This window comes from Cynocephalus volans, chromosome 2 (genome assembly GCF_027409185.1).
Source record: "Cynocephalus volans isolate mCynVol1 chromosome 2, mCynVol1.pri, whole genome shotgun sequence".
Classification (NCBI taxonomy): Eukaryota; Metazoa; Chordata; class Mammalia; order Dermoptera; family Cynocephalidae; genus Cynocephalus; species Cynocephalus volans.
This window is the reverse complement of record NC_084461.1, coordinates 152,907,420-152,923,939: the sequence shown is the minus strand read 5'-3', so window position 1 is coordinate 152,923,939 and position 16,520 is coordinate 152,907,420. Positions and strand designations below refer to the sequence as shown.

Below are 16,520 nucleotides of genomic sequence, written 5' to 3'. Positions count from 1 at the left end.
TCCACCCACCCTCCCTTCCATCCACCCCAACCACCCATCCATGCACTCATCCATCTGCCTACCCATCCTCCCATCTTCCGATTCACCCACCTTCCCACTCTCCCATCTATCTACTGGCTGTTCTGTGCCAGGATCTATGTGGGTAGACTGAGATGAATCAGACATGTGCTTAGCCTTTCAGGACTCACAGAGAGAGAAGCTGTGATAAAAATGACTGTGGCCCCAGGCAGTCTGTGATGAAAGCAGGTTCTGGGGAAGATTTCATGGACTAGGCTGTGGTCAAGTCAGATTGTGTGGGCTGGTTGACAGTAGGTATGGGGAAGGCATTCCAGGGGGATGGAGGATGAAGAAAGGCATGGGGTAGGGAGCAGAAAGGCCCTGGCTGTGGCATGGGCCTGAATGTAAGGGAGCAGTGGAACCCTGCAGAACTGGGTGGGGCAGGTCACGAGGGCCATCAGGCCTGGGCCAGGAGTTCTGGCCTTATCTTGTCAGTAGCAGAGAGCCATTGAGGGTTTGCCCAAAGAGTATTTCTGGTTGAAGATGGGGGAGGAGGACTGGCACAGGTGGAAGACCCGTGGAGATGATGACACTGGTGGGCTGGGCAGAGGCCCATATGTGCGCTCCAGTCCTAGCAGCTGCTTCTCAGCTGTGACCTGGGGCAAGTCACCTTCTCTGCCTGGGCCTTCCTTTTCTCTTCAGTAAAATGATGTGGCAGTTCCTGTGCTGGATAAGGGCAGGGTGCTCGTTGTCCTGCCTCAAGAGACCACAGAGACTTCGGCAGGCCTTCTTAATCCTGTGGCCCACGAGGACCCCTGCCTCCAAAGGCCAGGCCTGAGGTGCACACAGCTCTTCTTCTTGACTGACTCTTCCTGCCAGCCAAGGGCCTTAGTGTGCACTGAACCCAAGCTCACATCGGCTGCCTATCCAGGCTCTGTGTCTGCCGCCCTCACACCACCCTCCTTGAACTTCCCCTACATGTAGCCAGTTCTTCTGTGACCCCGGTTTCCTCCGGGGTCAGATTTCCTCTCCTTAGTGGAATTGAAGCCTTCCTGCAATTGGCGAATCATCACCATGCAAAGATTAAATGTGTTCAGGCGGGGACACCGCAGCTGGACATTGTGAGACACAGACCCTGCTTTGGTTCCAGTGGCCTGAACCATGTTTGACACAGGCCTGGCACAGTGTTCAGAATAAAGAGGATGGGAAAAATAGAAACCTTTAGCCTTGACCACCCATTCTTTGGGTGTGACGCACACACCCAGGCTTTTCCTCTGACAGGTCAGCTGGGAGCCTTCCCCCTCACCCTGCTGCCCAGACAAGTTGTTAGGAGACCTCACTAGCAAATGATCACCTGGTGGGCTTCCTCTACCCACTCTCTGCACTTGGCCCCTGTTTTTCCTCCTAGAAAAAGAGATACATGTATCTGAGGCTGGGTCTGGGACATTGGAATGAGTACTGGATGCTTCTTCACCTGTGTGAGGGGGTATTTTCTGCCAGAGGGCTAGGGTTTAAAGCCTCGAGTGCAGAGCTGTCCATAGGAACTTTCTGCAATATTGATGGAAATGCTGTGTCTGCTCTATTCAGTATGGCAGCCACAACGTGGCTATTAAGCACTTGAAATGAGGCTAATGCAACCGAAGAACTAAACTTTTAATTTCATTTCTTTTCTGTTAGTTTAAATAGCCACATGTGGCTAGTAGCTACCATATTGAGCAGCACAGCTCAGGTGGGTTCCTGAGAGGACAAAGGTGCCCATTTCTGACATATTTAAGACATGGTCAGGATGAAGAGGTTGCTTTCTATGCTGGAGTCTCCTTTGTACCAACCCCAGTCTGTCCTTGCTGGGATCCCTATGAATAATTGCCAGATGTCCTTGGGTGAAAATAGCCCTTATAAGCCGCTTGCTTTTGTTGCACTCTTTTAGCTTGTCCCTGTCTGTAGGCTCATAGAGTTTTCCCAAAGGAAAATTGTGGCTTAGCTACAGTTATTTTATTCTGCTTTGTTACTTATTATGGCTTTAGTATTTTTTTCCACTATATTGTCTTCCTATTTACTATTTTAAAAGATTGCTTAAGTTAACTATTGTCTTAACACTAAACATTCAGGTTATTTCCATCTTTTTTCCGTTGTTATGGACTAATGTGAACATGATCTTTTTCTTTTGTTGTCCTTTTTTTGAACTATTTTCTGGCCTTAAATCCTCAGAAATAAGGGATAATAGGCTTAAAAGGTATTTTCAAAGCTCTTAAAACCTATTGCTAACTGTTATCTCTAAAAGATTGAATCAGTTTACATTCTTGTCAGTAATGAGAATACCCATTTTACCACGTTGTTACCAGCACCAGGGTTATCGTTATTGCTTGTTTTTTGCTAATTTAATAAGCGTAAAATAATCCTCTCCACTTTTTTGGAGGAAGATCTTGTGGCAGAAGAATTCCATGGTTTCTGTTTGTTTGTGGTCCCATTAGTCACCACATTTCCCACCTAGTCCCCAGACCCTAGATTATCAATCAGCTTCTCCATGACTTGTTGGTCATGGTGGGTTTGGGAATGAAGGTGGCCCTTGTTACACATGCATTGCATGGTGAAATACTTTTATAGATGAAAACACCTCCAGAGATGGGGAACTCATTTATTCTCTGGTGGCAAATGACAGGAGTCCAAAAGGGACTTTACTGGCTCACATAACTGAAAAGTGTAAGGGTAGATCTGCCTTCAGGAACAGCTGGCTCCAGGTGCTTCACAGAATCTTAGCACTCTGCCCTCTTTCATTTGCAGGCCCCGCATCCTTCCACTTGGCCTCATATTCAGGCAGGTTCTCTGAAAGAGTGGAAAGATAGCTTATAAGACCCTCCAGCCTTCCATTCTACCAGTTTAGCAACCCCAGAGAAAGAAAAGGCTGCTTTCCTGGTAACATTAGCAAAAAATATAAAAAACAAAACCAAACAAAAAACACCCAGGTGGGTCACATGCTCACCTTTGAAGCAGTGACTATAACAAGGTTCAGCACTGATTGGTTGGACCTGGGATGTGAGCCTGGGCCAAGGTGGGGTCAGCTCCTCATGAATCCCCTGGACTGAGAGTAAGGAAGAGGCGGTTCCCAAAGGAAATGAGAGTTTTGAATCCACAGGGGGAATGGATGCTGGCCAGGTCCCCTACTGCCCCCCACCCCCTGGATTCATTTCTAGGCAGCTCTGCTGGCTCCCAGGCCTGAAGTTAGGGGTGCCAGCCCGAACAATCTCCTCTTGCTCCTTTGCTCTTGTGTTCTCATTTACTCTTCTTGAGGCAGGTGCTCCTGTTTCACAGATGAGACAGGTGTCACAAATTGGACCTGGTGTCTTCATCACCTTTGTGGACTCAGATTTCCTCAGCTGCAGAGTGGAGATTAGGGAGTTGGAGTTTAGGAGCAGTGGCTAAAGCTCTCTCTGGTTCCCAAAGTTTTCTCTGTGATATCAGCTATTTCCCGGCTGGCCTCCATGTGGCTGATTCTCAGGAAGCCCCCAGTCCCAAACTGGACTGGCTGAGCCCCTTGGCTGGGGCAGGGCTCCTGGCTGGGAGGGTTGTCCCCACCTCCTGCAGGCTGGGCCCCACGCCGGCACAAGGAGGAGGATTGTTCCCACAGAGGTGCCTGGGCCAGAGAACACAAGTGGCCACTGTGTGTCTGCTCTCAAGTGTGTGGGCTGAGGCGTTAGTCACTGCTGGCTAGCCATTGAGGGCCAGGCCGGGGACCCCCTCACCCTTCGCTGGACCCCAGCCTTGCCTCAGCTGGTGGGAGAGATGGACGTCAGAAGCCGCAGATAGCCACTTGTTCTTTATGCAACTTCTTCCTTGTCAACTCCCACGTTTGCCCCATCTACTCGGACCACCTTTAGCTTTCCAAGACCCACCCACTCCCCAAGGTGGCCTATCAGAGCACGGAGAGAGCGTGGGCACAATTTCTCCACCCTCTTACTGTACAGAGGGGAAACTGAGGCCCAGACAGGACTTTTGCAGAATGTACAGGCACCTCTGGCAGATTGGTCCAGGTACATGGACTTTGAAACCACACATGCCTGAATTCAACGCCTAGCTCTGTTATGTACCTGCTGTGTGGCCTTGAGCAAGTGACTTTACCTCTCTGAGACTCAGTTTTCTTATGCATAAGATAGGGCTCTTAATAGAGAAAGAGTTGTTGTAAAAATTAATTGAGGGGATCAAAGGGTGTTCTAGTGCCTTCTCTCAGCTCTAGTGCCTTGGACCTAGTTTCATTTTCAGGCTCCTCTCAAGGACAAAATGGTCGGGGCTGGAGGCTAGAAGTAAAGGAGGACTTGCAGTGATCTCAGCTGTCTCAGCAGTTGTTCTGAGGTTGCACTTCATTGGCTGACTCGATCACATGCCTATTCCTGAGCCAATCACAGTGGCCGGCAGTGTTCTGATTGGCCAGGATGAGTCACCAACCCACTAATAGATGTGGTGATGGAATCAGCTCCATTGCAGCTTAGGGACTGGGAATGAGGGCAGGTTGGCTCTGCTGAAAAAATTTGGGGAAGAGTGAATTATGTTATGGAGGGCTATGATTCCTACATGCACATTCTCCTTCTTAGGCAGAAACTGTTTGACTTGTTCATTAGAAAAGTGCCTCACTCTTTATTAGGGCTCAGTAAACAATGGTAGAATGGATGAATGAATAGGGCATAAGCTGCTTCCTGGCAGTACAGTATACTGAAGAGAATGCTAGACTGGGACTTGGGAGACCCCCATAGCCCACAATCCCAGTTGGGTCCTGATACCTCTCCAAGCCTCAGTCTGCTTGTCTGGGAAATGGGCACAATGGCTAATGCCTTCCTTAATGGCTTGTGGGTGGATTAAATTCTGGTAGTCTGAGCACTCCTGTGTGTGTTACTATTGGCTGTGGTTGCTGTTTATCTTTAGCAAAGGGAGATAGAGCAGGGAACCCTGGGCACTTGCCAAAAAGTCTTGGGAAGTGATTTGGAGCTCAGGCTCTGAGCTAGGCAGGCTTGCATTTGGATCCAGCCTTCACTGTCCACCCACCTCCCCCATTCCTCATTATGTTGTGTGACCAGAGGCAAATCATCCAGTCTGTCTAAATCTTAGTTTCCTCATCTGTCAACTGGTACTGATAATAGTTGTCTTCGAGCGCTGAATTGAGGATGAAGTGAGAAATTCCATTTAAGGCGTGTCCTGGCACACAGCTAGTGCTTAGTCAGTGTAGCTGTTTTTATCATTAGCCATTATTACATCCTCTGTGGCCTCAAAGTGATGGATTGCCCTCTCAACCAGGCTTTTAAAGAATTTAATTTTGACCAAGTCACTTTATAGTCCACAGTTTCTACCAACCCCTCTCTGGCAGGCTCTGGTGTCTGTGAAATCTGAACGAGGTGCTGGGCAATGGGTGTTCCTCATGTTGACTCTGGCGCCCGGCTGGGGGCTGGCCCTGTGGTCAATGCTGCCTTTCAGGCTGGCAGGCAAGGCAGGTTTTGTGTGCTCCTGGAAAATAGTTCCTGCCTGAGTCTCCTCCTCCTTTAGGAGAAAACATCATTTTCAGGAAACCCAGGAAACGGTGACATGCAGCCTTCACCTGCTCTCAGGAGTTAAAGTTGAATGATTAAAGGGGTGGTCTTTGCCCAGCTTAGTGTGGTCAAGTTGGTTGCCTTTGTCACCTGGCCCTAGCTCTGGCCACCCTCTAAGACCTCAACCTTCTTTTCTGTAAAGGAGCAGAGCTGGCCTCACTGCTCTTCTGGGTGTGGGAAGGAGGAGGAGTGTTGTACGGAAGTGAAAGGATTCTTTGCTGATCCTCTCGTGGGGACATAAAAAAAAAAAAAAATCAGCTTTACAAGAAATGAAAAGGCAGGTACACAGTCAGTTGAGAGAGAGAGAGTATGTGCGTGAGAGAGAGAGAGAGTGAACGCGCCATAGAAGCACCTGGTTGCTTAATTGATGAGTTTCTAAGGCAGGTTCTGAACACACTGTCGAAACTGAGTGTAGGGGCAGAGGAGCCCACAGGGGTAGGGCCCAGTGAGCAGATAAATTCTAGGACAAGGACTGGCTCTGGGGAATGGCCCCACATGAAATTTCCTTCCCTGAACTGGGCTCCTGAGCTGGATGCAGGAGGTTTCATACTGGCTTGGAAGGGACTTTGATGGGAGAGAAATGTGTACCGGCAGCATTCCAAATCCACTCTGCCTCCTCACTCTTTGGGGGGCTCTGCCTTGGTCTCCTTGTCTGTACATGAGATAATAATAGCACTGATACCATAGGATGGTCAAGGAGATAAATGAGTTAGCGCATATAAGAAGTGCAGAGCAGTGCACCATGCAGAGTGTGCCCTTGGTCAATGTGAAACTGTTGTTGTTATCACTGCATGGGACCCTGGGGACTTTGCAGCTCAGTTAATGAAATGTTTACCTAAACTGAGAATAAAAGTACAAAAAACAAATGAACATAAAAATTACCCGTTTGCATCACCGCCAAAGCACTTCCTTCCAGAAGGCTCCATGGCAGGGTTAGGGGTCCTCTCCCAGTTCCACACTCCATCGTAAGTACATTGTCTCCTTACTCTGAGTAGAGAGTCTCTAGATCGGGTAGACCTCAGGCTGGCTGGGGAGACCAAAACTGTGTTGCTCACTGAGTCCAGCAAAACACATTTCCCCTGTGCTTTGCAGTAGATTGCTGTTCAAAGCCTCCAGATGAGCAGCTGGCTTTTAGGGGCCCTATTATAGGAAAGTGTGTCCTTTTTCAACACTAGAATCCCTTGCAGCACGGTGGGTGAGATGTTCACAGCAGCATCCCCTAAGGCTCGCAGGACCACCTAAGGCAGCTGCGGGTCCTGTCTCCCATTTTCTGGACACCAGCTCATGGTGTGAAATGGGGTGGGATTGCTTGCACCATTTACATGGTTGTTTCACTCTCTTTTTTGAATTGTGATCAAATATACATAACATAATATTTATCATTTTATGCATTGGTAAGTGTACAATTTGGTGGCATTAAATAAGTTCACAAGTTATTAATCATCACCACTATCTTTCTATACCCCACATTTTTTCATCATCCCCAACAAAAACTCTGTACCCACTAACAATAACTCCCTAATGCTCCCCTCTTCCGGCCCCTGATAACCTCTATTCTACTTTCTGTTTCTATGAATTTGACTCTTTTAGGGACCTTATATAAATGTAATCATACAATATTTGTCCTTTTGTGACTGGCTTATTTCACATAACATAATGTCTTCAAGGTCCACCCATGTCATAGCATGTGTCAGAATTTCCTTCCTTTTTATGGCTGTCCATCCATCCTCCTATACCACACTTTATTTACCCATTCATCTGCTGGTGGGCACTTGGGTTGTTTCTGCCCCTTGTCTACTGTGAATAAAGCTGCTATGAACATTGTTGCACAAGTATCTGCAGTAGTCTCTGCTTTCAATTCTTTTGGGAATATACCTGTGAGTGGAATTGCTAGGTCACATTGTAGGTCTATGTTTAACCTTATGAGAAACCGCCAAAATGTTTTCTGTGGTGGCTGCACCATTTTACATTGTCAGCAGAAACACACTAGGGTTCTAATTTCTCCACATCCACGCCAACACTTATTTTTTGTTTTTTGATTATAGCCATCCTAGTTGGTGTGAAGTTTTCGCATTCTCTTTTCATCCAATAAGAAACAGTTGTTTTGCCCAGGTGCCATGCATCTAAGGAAGGAATTCTGCTGTAATTGGTGCCACTTACTTAAAACCCTTTTTCATTCTACTTCTCATGAATGTGAAATGATGCAAACAAATGCATGAAACATTCCTATTACACTTTTTAAGCAATACGGAGAGAGTGAAAGTGCCCTGTGAATGCCCCCCCCATTTCAAGCCCCTCCCCAGTCTGCTGTCAGGCAGTATCTTTCCTGAGTTCTCTATGCATTTACAGACACCTGTGAGCATGTAGGAACGCGTAGTTTTCCACTTTTTTATATAGAAAGTATTGTGCTGCTTTTATTGTTCAGCAGACTTTTTGCTGAACAACTCAGTGATCTTTCTGTGTTCTATTTGCAGAGCTGCCCCGTGCTTGCATTTGTGTTTGTTCTGTAGGGTAGGTGTACTGTACTTATTATTACTATTCTACACAGAACACCGTTTCTCGTGTGCGTCCCTTTGGGCCGACATGATGTGCTGCACTGGTCCAAGTCAAGAACAATGTATGTTCCGGTTCGGCATTTCAGTCCCCATCTAGACATCCGGCCTCTGTTTTCACACTTGGGCAAGGCCCTCTGGGCTGGCCTCCAGGGGTCAGTTTCCTGCTGAGGGTGCCTTGTTGACCTTTCTGTGTCTCCCCTTTACAGGCCAAGAATAAGGAGACAGGTGACCTGGCCGCGGCCAAAGTCATTGAGACCAAGAGTGAGGAGGAGCTGGAGGACTACATCGTAGAGATTGAGATCCTGGCCACCTGTGATCACCCCTACATCGTGAAGCTGCTGGGAGCCTACTACCATGACGGGAAGCTGTGGGTAAGGGTGCTGCCCCCGCCTGCCCCCACATGGCCCCCATGGCCTGCTGCTCCCAAGCTAGCCTGGTCCTAGGTCTTCAGCTCTTTCTCAGCATCTGCTTTGAGGGCAAGTGCAAGGAGAAGGGGAAGTAGCAGGGTACAGAGTCCCCTGCCCTTACCGCAGGAAGGAACTCTAAAGCTCTGCTAACTGGCCTCAAATCCCAGCACTGCTACCTATAATAAGCTGGTTAACCCCAGACAAGTTCTTAGCCTCTCCATGCCTCGGTTTTTCCATCTGTAAGCTGGGGACAAATGGTACCTAGCTCATAGAGTTGTTATGGGGATTAAATGAGTTAATTTATGATGGGTGCTTAGAAGACTGCTTAGCACATGTAAGAGCTCAGTAAGTATTGGCTGTTTCTTGATTTGTAGTAGTAGCACCTCTTCTACCACTGTTGTGGCTGCTACATGGGGATGCCTTTTGATGGCTGCACTGAAGAAGGGGACCCTTTAGCAGCCCCCCATTCTCCATCAGTATCTTCGTGCTTGGATGTGCACAGCGCAGATGCAGCTTCATGGGGGGCCTTCCAAACTCAGAGTCACTCCTTAATATCTACAGAGGAATTCTGTAGGGCCCCTGGTTTTCACAGGACAAGCCTGCCTGCAGAATGTCTCCCCCATTGACGTTCTCTTAGTATTAATGTCTTTTGTTCATAAAACCCAAACTTCGTAGAACATAAACCTCTCCAAACTTTTTTTCAGCCCATGTTTTGTATGTAAAATGTTATATTTATGTCCCTAAAACTCAGTATGGCATTTGTAATAAAAGGGTGTGCAGGAAAAGTCTTGCGTGAGTTCTAGATGCAATTGGAAGACGATCAGAATCACATGCAGATGTTTAGAAAAGGAGATTGAGGGTCATCAGGGGGCATCTCAGATGTTGCTGAAGCTGAGAGCCCAAGGTCGTATTACTGCACACAGTAACGGTTATTAATGGTGGCTAATAATTATTCAGTGATCAGGAAGGGATGTTTTAAGCATTGTCCATACTGTTATGGTAGTTTATGTATAGAGACATTTTTACTGTGTTTTAGTTATATTTTAATAAATTGCCGGGGAGCTTGGAGTTGGCATAAAACACTGTATAATTTTTCCCACTTGAAATAATCGGATCTAGAGTTCTGGCTTTTTTTTTTTGCACAGAATGCCTGATTTTTAGGAACAAAATTACTGACGCTGAACGGAGAAATCTGTGTTTCCTTTGAGAAAAGAATCCTGCTGCTTAAGAAAATCAAAGGACAGTCTAGAAACCCCTGTTTATTCCTCTCGTTTCATAGACTATAAAACTGCAGCCCAGCAAAGGAAGCCCGTGGTTGTGGAGGTGGGAACTTGGCTCTCCTAGACCCACTTAGAGCTCTGTCCACTGAAATTGGCTGCCCAGGATGCAGGCCAACTTTCTGTTCCTCTTTGAGTATCTCTTTGGGGAGCCTCTTAGGCAATATGGGGTCACCCCTTTCCAAAGGAGGGAACATAGGCACAGAGAGGGCAGCACCCTCACTCATGGCCACACAGCTGAGGCTGAGGAAGCTGAGACTTTGTGTTTCCTCTGTCCTAATTCACAGAGCTGCTTTTTAAAAAGTTTTTTCTTTTAAGAAATTGGACAAATATATATATGGCTGTCAAGAGAAGAATGTGAATGCATGCAAAAGGAAAAGAAAAAAGATGAAAACCATCCAAAGTTTTACACCAGAGATAACCACTGATAACATTTGGAATATATTTTTCTAGACTTTTTCTGTATAAGTGCACAGTTTTAGAAAAAGGTGAACTCCATACCTGTTACTTTACCATTTACTCTTTTAATTTAAGACATATTAAGAACATCTTTTCATGTCAGTAGGAAACACTTGTATCTTCATGTTTTTATTCTACCAAAGAAGTTCATCTTCTGACTGTACCATTCTGTACTGTTGGGTGTTTAGGCTGCTTCCTTTTTTCTTTTTCTTTTTGATGTTATAAACAGCTCTATGATGGACATCTTTGAATTTTTTGTGTTTTTGTCTGAGAACCTCTTTACTTGTTTTTTAAAGGTTTTAAATTGGCTGTTGCCAAACCGGCCTCATAGAGCCCCTTCTGGTATTAACCAAAGCAGCTCTCCATTGAGCCACCCACCACTCCATCCATCCATTTGTCTGTCCATCCATCCTCCTATCCATTTATACAACATTTGTTGGGCTGCAGATTATGTGCCCATTAAGAAAAATATTGATTACGTGTCTATGCCCATTATTGATTGTGGCTGGGTACCAAGTTCATTACTTTCTCAGGTCCAAAGATAATACCAGTAGTCACCAGCATTTATTGAGGGCTTGCTGTGTGCTAGGCCTTTTGCTGTGAGTTTTACTTGCATTATGTCATTTAATCTTCATTCTGTAAGGTTGTTGCTTTATCCCATTTTACAGAAGAAAATGAGAAACAAAGAAGTTAAAGTAAGTTGCCTCCCAGGCCAGGCAGCTAGAAAATGGCAGAGCTAGAAAACCACATGGGAAAAAAGAACAATTCTTAACTGGATTGTGACTGTCATGCAGTTGTTTAAATAGATACACCAGAACTTTCTGTCCCAAAGTTGTCATTTTATCTTCTTATCCAGGGCTGCTGCTATGGCCCAAACCATTTCTCACCCTCCTCTTTTCTAGCCGCCCCTACAGCCTGCATTTGTTACTTTGTAGATTCTTAAAGGTGCTGTCTCCTAATTTTTGAGGACTGAATTTTAGACATTGTGAGATGAAGGCAGGTGGCACTAGAACTGGGTAGATGAAGAGGGGAAAGGATGTCAGGTGGAAGGGACACATGGGCGATGGTTTGGAGGCATGAAAACTTGGCATGTGTAGCTGGACTAGGCTAGACTAGGAATGTGGCAGCCCCTGGTGAAAGATCAGTCAGTAAAGTAATTGAAGGCCACATTGTGGAAGGCCTTCAACACCAAGGTGAAGAGTTTGCACTTGCTGTTTTAGATCAGTGGTTCTTAAAGTACAGCCCTGGGACCAGCAGCATTGGCGCCAGCTGGGACCTTGTTAGACATGTAGATTCTCAGGCCCCACCAGAGACCTACTGGATCACAAACTCTGGGGTGAGGCCCAGTCATCTGTATGTTAAGGCACCTTCTCAGTGACTCTGATGCTCTTTTAAGAACCACTGTTTTAGGTAATGGGGACACAGTGGCAGTTTTCTGCAGGGGAGAAACACATATTCTGTGTTTTAGAAAGAAGTCAGGTTTGAGGAGTCAAGAGGGAAAGCATTGGGGCCGATCAGGAAGTGGTAAGTATAGACTAGGACAGAAGCCCAAGGATGTGATGTGGAACATCATCTGGTCAGGCAAGGTTTCAGAGGAAGGGACATTTGAACTGGATCTTGCAGGATGCACAGGGGTCCTTCAGAGGGATAAGAGAAGGAGGGGTAGTCTGAGTAGAAGGACCAGCTTGTGTGAAAGCCTGCAGGGGGGAGTCCCGTGGTTCTGAGATGCAGGGTTGAAGGGGGCACCAGCCTTTCTGTCTTTCCTTCTGTGTGATGTTTCTCAGGCTGGTCTGTGGCCATGCGCAGGCCTTCTGGATGACCCCAGGAGCCAGCTTTTTTATGTGGGTGTCTGACAAAATCAGTCCTGCACCTGGGGTCTGCTTCAGGGGCTTTGGGATGAGAAATTGGCTTTCGCCAGTGTCCCAAGCCGCTTCTCCAGCCATGGCAGCCAGGGACAGGCTTTCCCCTTGGGTGGGGTGGAGGTCATTCACCAAACACGCTTTTGGGGTGGAGGTCATTCACCAAACACGCCGTGCGCAGTCTGACAAGGTGACCTCATTTTCTTCCAGAATTTGTAATCTTAGCAAAATCCTTCAAGGGGTTTCTTATCCCACTTCTGCTTTTGAATATCAAATGGTGCGAGTGGGCAAAAAAAGCAACCCAAAGTGCTCTAGATAGCACTGTGTAATAGAAACACAATGTGAGCTGTGTACATCATTTTAGATATCTAATAGTCACATCAAAAAGAGAAAAAGAAACAGATGAAAAGTTTAAGTAGTATAACTTACTTAACATAGTACATAAATATATGATCATTTTGACATATAATCAATATAAAAATTAAAATGAGCTTTTTAAAAAATTCTAAGCCCTTCAAGCCAGTGTCTGTTTTACAATTACAGCACATCTCAATTCAGAAGCTGGATTTTCATTAGAAATCCTTGGTCTGTATTTAGATGTCATAAAATTTACAGTTGCAAAAGTAGATTCACAACCCCAAGTTGTTCCATTCTTAAACGTTTCTCAGTAACTGAATCTAATGTCAGTCTTAACATTTAAATTAATTAGAGGAGAATAAAATGATACATTTAGTCCCACGCTAGCCACTTTCAAGTGCTAAATAGCCATGTGTGTGGTTAGTGGCTACTGCATTGGACAGTGTAGACAACGCAGCTCTACGTTACACCCAGTAGGAGAGAGGTGGGAAACCCTGGGCTGACCTCATGGTTTCCCTCTGGTTTATAAGCTACCACTTCCCATCCCAGCCCTGAGCCAGATTTCAGTCTCTGGGAAAGTCTTTCAAGGGTCGGGTCTCTTTCCCAACATGTATTGTGGGAGCAAGAGAGTGTGACGTGCTGGTACATGCTTAAGGATTGGCTCTCTGGAAAGAAAAGCCTTGGTTTATAGCAATTGCCCATTTCTTTCTTTCTTTTTTTTTAAAATTTACTTTTTATTATACATATTCGTGGGGCACAAAGTTGACTATCAGTAGTTGTTTACAATGTGTGATGGTCAAATCAGGATAGTTAGCTTATCCATCATTACAATACGTGACCATTCTTTGTGTCCATTAACCAACTTCTCATTAACTCTCCCCCCTCTCCCCCTTGCTGCTTCTATAAACACAGTTAAGTTCTCTCCTTCTAAGAGTTCAATGTATTGTTGATTGTTGTTTCTTTCTCTCTCTTTCTTTATTGTTTATTTGTTTATTTATAAATTCATCTCCAATTTATGAGTGAGGACATGCAGTATTTCTCTTTCTACTCCTGGGCTGTTTCACTTAACATGATTTTCTCCAGACTCATCCACATTGCTGTGAATGGCAGAATTTCATTCTTTTTTATGGCTGAGTACTGTTCTATTGTATAAATATACCACATTTTCCTTATCCAGTCATCCATCAATGGATGTTTAGGTTGGTTCCACTGTCTGGCTAGCATTTGCCCATTTCTACAGTGTAAATATTCCCACTGTGGTTTGATTTCAAACTACCAATGTGATGTCGCTAACACAGAGTTGGGAATATCCCTGGCCTCACTGGGCTAGTGGTGGAAACAGACATTATGAAAGCAAATAAAGAAGTAAATGAGAGGACTTGAGCAAGTGATAAATGTGTGGAAGAAAAATCCATGAGACGTGCGATAGACATTCCAGGGGTGGGGTCAGGAGCAGGTGCTTTAATTAGGATGCCCTGGGAAAGCCTCTCTCATGAGGTGATGTTTTTGCTGAGTCCCAAAAGACAAGATGGAAGCAGATCTCCAAATATTTGGGGAGGTGCTGGGTAGAAGGAACAGGAAGCACAGAGGCCCGGAGGCAGGAGCCTGTGGAAGACTAGACAGTAATGTGAAATGAGGCCAGATTGTTCGTGGCCTTGAGCACAAACTGCTGAGCACGTGTTATGTGCCAGGCCCTGTTTTAAGGGCTGGGGATTCAGTAGTGAAAGAGAGAGAAACAGCCCTCATCCTCATGGAGCTTCCAGTCTCGGAGGGGGAGACAGCTAATAAGAACATAAACACATAACTCAGGTAATGATAAGAACCATGATGGATATAAAATTGAGAGGTGTGGTCCAGGGACGGGGCAAGCCACCCTCGGTGCATGGTCAGGAGGAGCCTCCCTGAGGAGATGAGGTTTGAGAAGGAGCTGGGGAAACAGTAGGTGCAAAGACCCTGAGGTGAGCATGCTTCCTGCGTTCAAAGACAGTGAGGAGGCCCCGTCGCTGGGTTGGGTAGGAGTAGTAGGAGATGGGGTCAGGGAGGTGGGGGTTGTGGTCGTACTGTAGGTGTTGGGAAGCCTCAGGGGGGTTGTAAGCAGGGTGTACTGCCCTGTTCCTCGGCTACAAGTTTCATTAGTCTATGACAAACTGGGCCTTGTTTTTTGGCACCAACTGGGATTTTAGCTAATCTCTGAGTCTTTCTTTATCTCTCAAATGGCGATGCTGATAATAAAACCTAGCCCATCGGATCACTGTGAGGATCAAGTGAGCCGTGTAGACTGGGTACAGGCAGCGGTGCCTTGTGCAGAATGGCTGCTGAGTGATGCCATTGCCCCTCTCTCCTGTCTTCCCCCAGGTCATTCTCTCCATTCTCACAGCCCCTATAACCCCTGAGTTTCCTGCTGCCCCTTCTCCCGGTTTCTCTGCGTTTCAACTGGTGAAGCTTTCTGAGGCTTTGCTGTGAACACACACACACACACACACCCCTACCTGTAATGAAAGGAGATGTCAGGGCAGGTGAGGACATCAGCTCAGAGTGAAGAAAGGTCTGTCATGTGTGTGCACAGCAGGCCTGGCCACCCCCAGCCTGCCCTGAAGACCCGACACAGGTCAAGTTCAAAAGTGCCTCTGCCCCGTTTCCTCTGATGAGAAGTTTTTTTGCATCAAGTTTATCTGCTTAGGAATCTCCCTGCTGACTACCAAAGTAATGACTCCTCTGCTTGGCACGGAAGGCCCCTTGCAACCTTGGAGTCTTCCTGGGTTTACTCCCAGTATGAACTTGTTCTTTCTGCTAAATATTGGCAACAACATGCTTTATAAGACCCTATTGGCAGGGCTGCCTCTCCCAACCTCATTCATTCTGTGACCTCCTTAATAGTTAATTTTTTTAAGGTAATTCATTTTTTAGAAATTAAATACATTTATCTTATTACTTTTTTTTTTGGCGGATGGCTGGTATAAGGATTGACCCTGTACCTCAGCATTATCAGCACCATGCTCTAACCAACCAACCTAACTGGCCAGCCTAAGTACATTTATTTTAAAAGAAACCTTCATCTCCGTATCCTAAATGGAAAACTAGGACCCACTTGCTGTAAATAGAAATAAAAGAAAATAAACCAATTCTGTTGACTTCTAACCTGATCCCTTTGCCTGCCAAAGCCTTCAGCCTGGGCACGGCCTTTCACAACGAGATTCTTTAGTGCATTAGCACTGACTGGGCTTGAAGGGTGGAGAGGAACTGAGGAGGGACTGCTTTTGCCCCTTGGTGCTGTGCTGCTCCCAAACTCACCTCTTTATCTTAGGGCCTCCACCTGGGGACATTCCTGGGGTGCTTTTATGGTGGGGGCATTTGGGCCAGGCCCAGCTGCACAAAGTCAGCAGTGTCAGCAGTTGGGGATGGTCCTCTTGAAGGTGGTGAAGGTCACTTGTCCAGGGTCACTCAGGGTGGTGGACAGTGTCTGGGCTTAGACCCATGTCTCCTGACCCAGAGGCCATATAGCTCACTTCTCAACTCACTGTTTACACCTGGGATTTTCCAACTTTTTGCAGTGGAATCCTCTTCTACTGAATCTCCACAGAAGTCTTTGTGGGCAACAGAGAAAATAGCAGCTGCTCTAAGTTGGGGTGACAAGCCCCTGCCTAGCCCGCACTCTTGCAGTGGCTCCCAGAGCACCTTCTAAGTCTTCCAGGCTCTAGTCTATACCAGGGTTTCTCAACCCTGGCACTGTGGACACTTTGGGTGGGATGATTCTTTGTTGCGGGGGCTGTCCTGTGTATCCTAGGAGTTCAGCAGTATCTCTGGCCTCTACCCGTGAGATGCCAATACTACTTTTCACCCTAGTTGTGACAACCAAAAATGTCTTCAGATGTTGCCAAATGTCCCCTGGGAGGCAAATCGCCTCTACTTGAGAATCGCTGGTCTCTACCACTCACACCTCTTGCTGTTGGGGGTGGCAGGGTGTCTACCATGCCAGACAGGCTGTGAGCCATGGCCCCCCACCTGTGTGTGTGAATCCTTAGCACAAGGTCACAAA

The 16,520-nt window shown here is 46.4% G+C and overlaps 1 protein-coding gene across 1 annotated transcript in view; it reads left to right on the top strand.

Annotated features, from left to right (window-relative positions):
• Positions 1–16,520, top strand: part of STK10 (serine/threonine kinase 10) — a 121,078-nt gene that overhangs the window by 12,325 nt on the left and 92,233 nt on the right. The window contains exon 2 of the mRNA XM_063086605.1: positions 8,332–8,496. Within this exon, the coding sequence (XP_062942675.1) occupies positions 8,332–8,496 (165 nt within the window). The remainder of the gene's footprint in view (positions 1–8,331; positions 8,497–16,520) is intronic.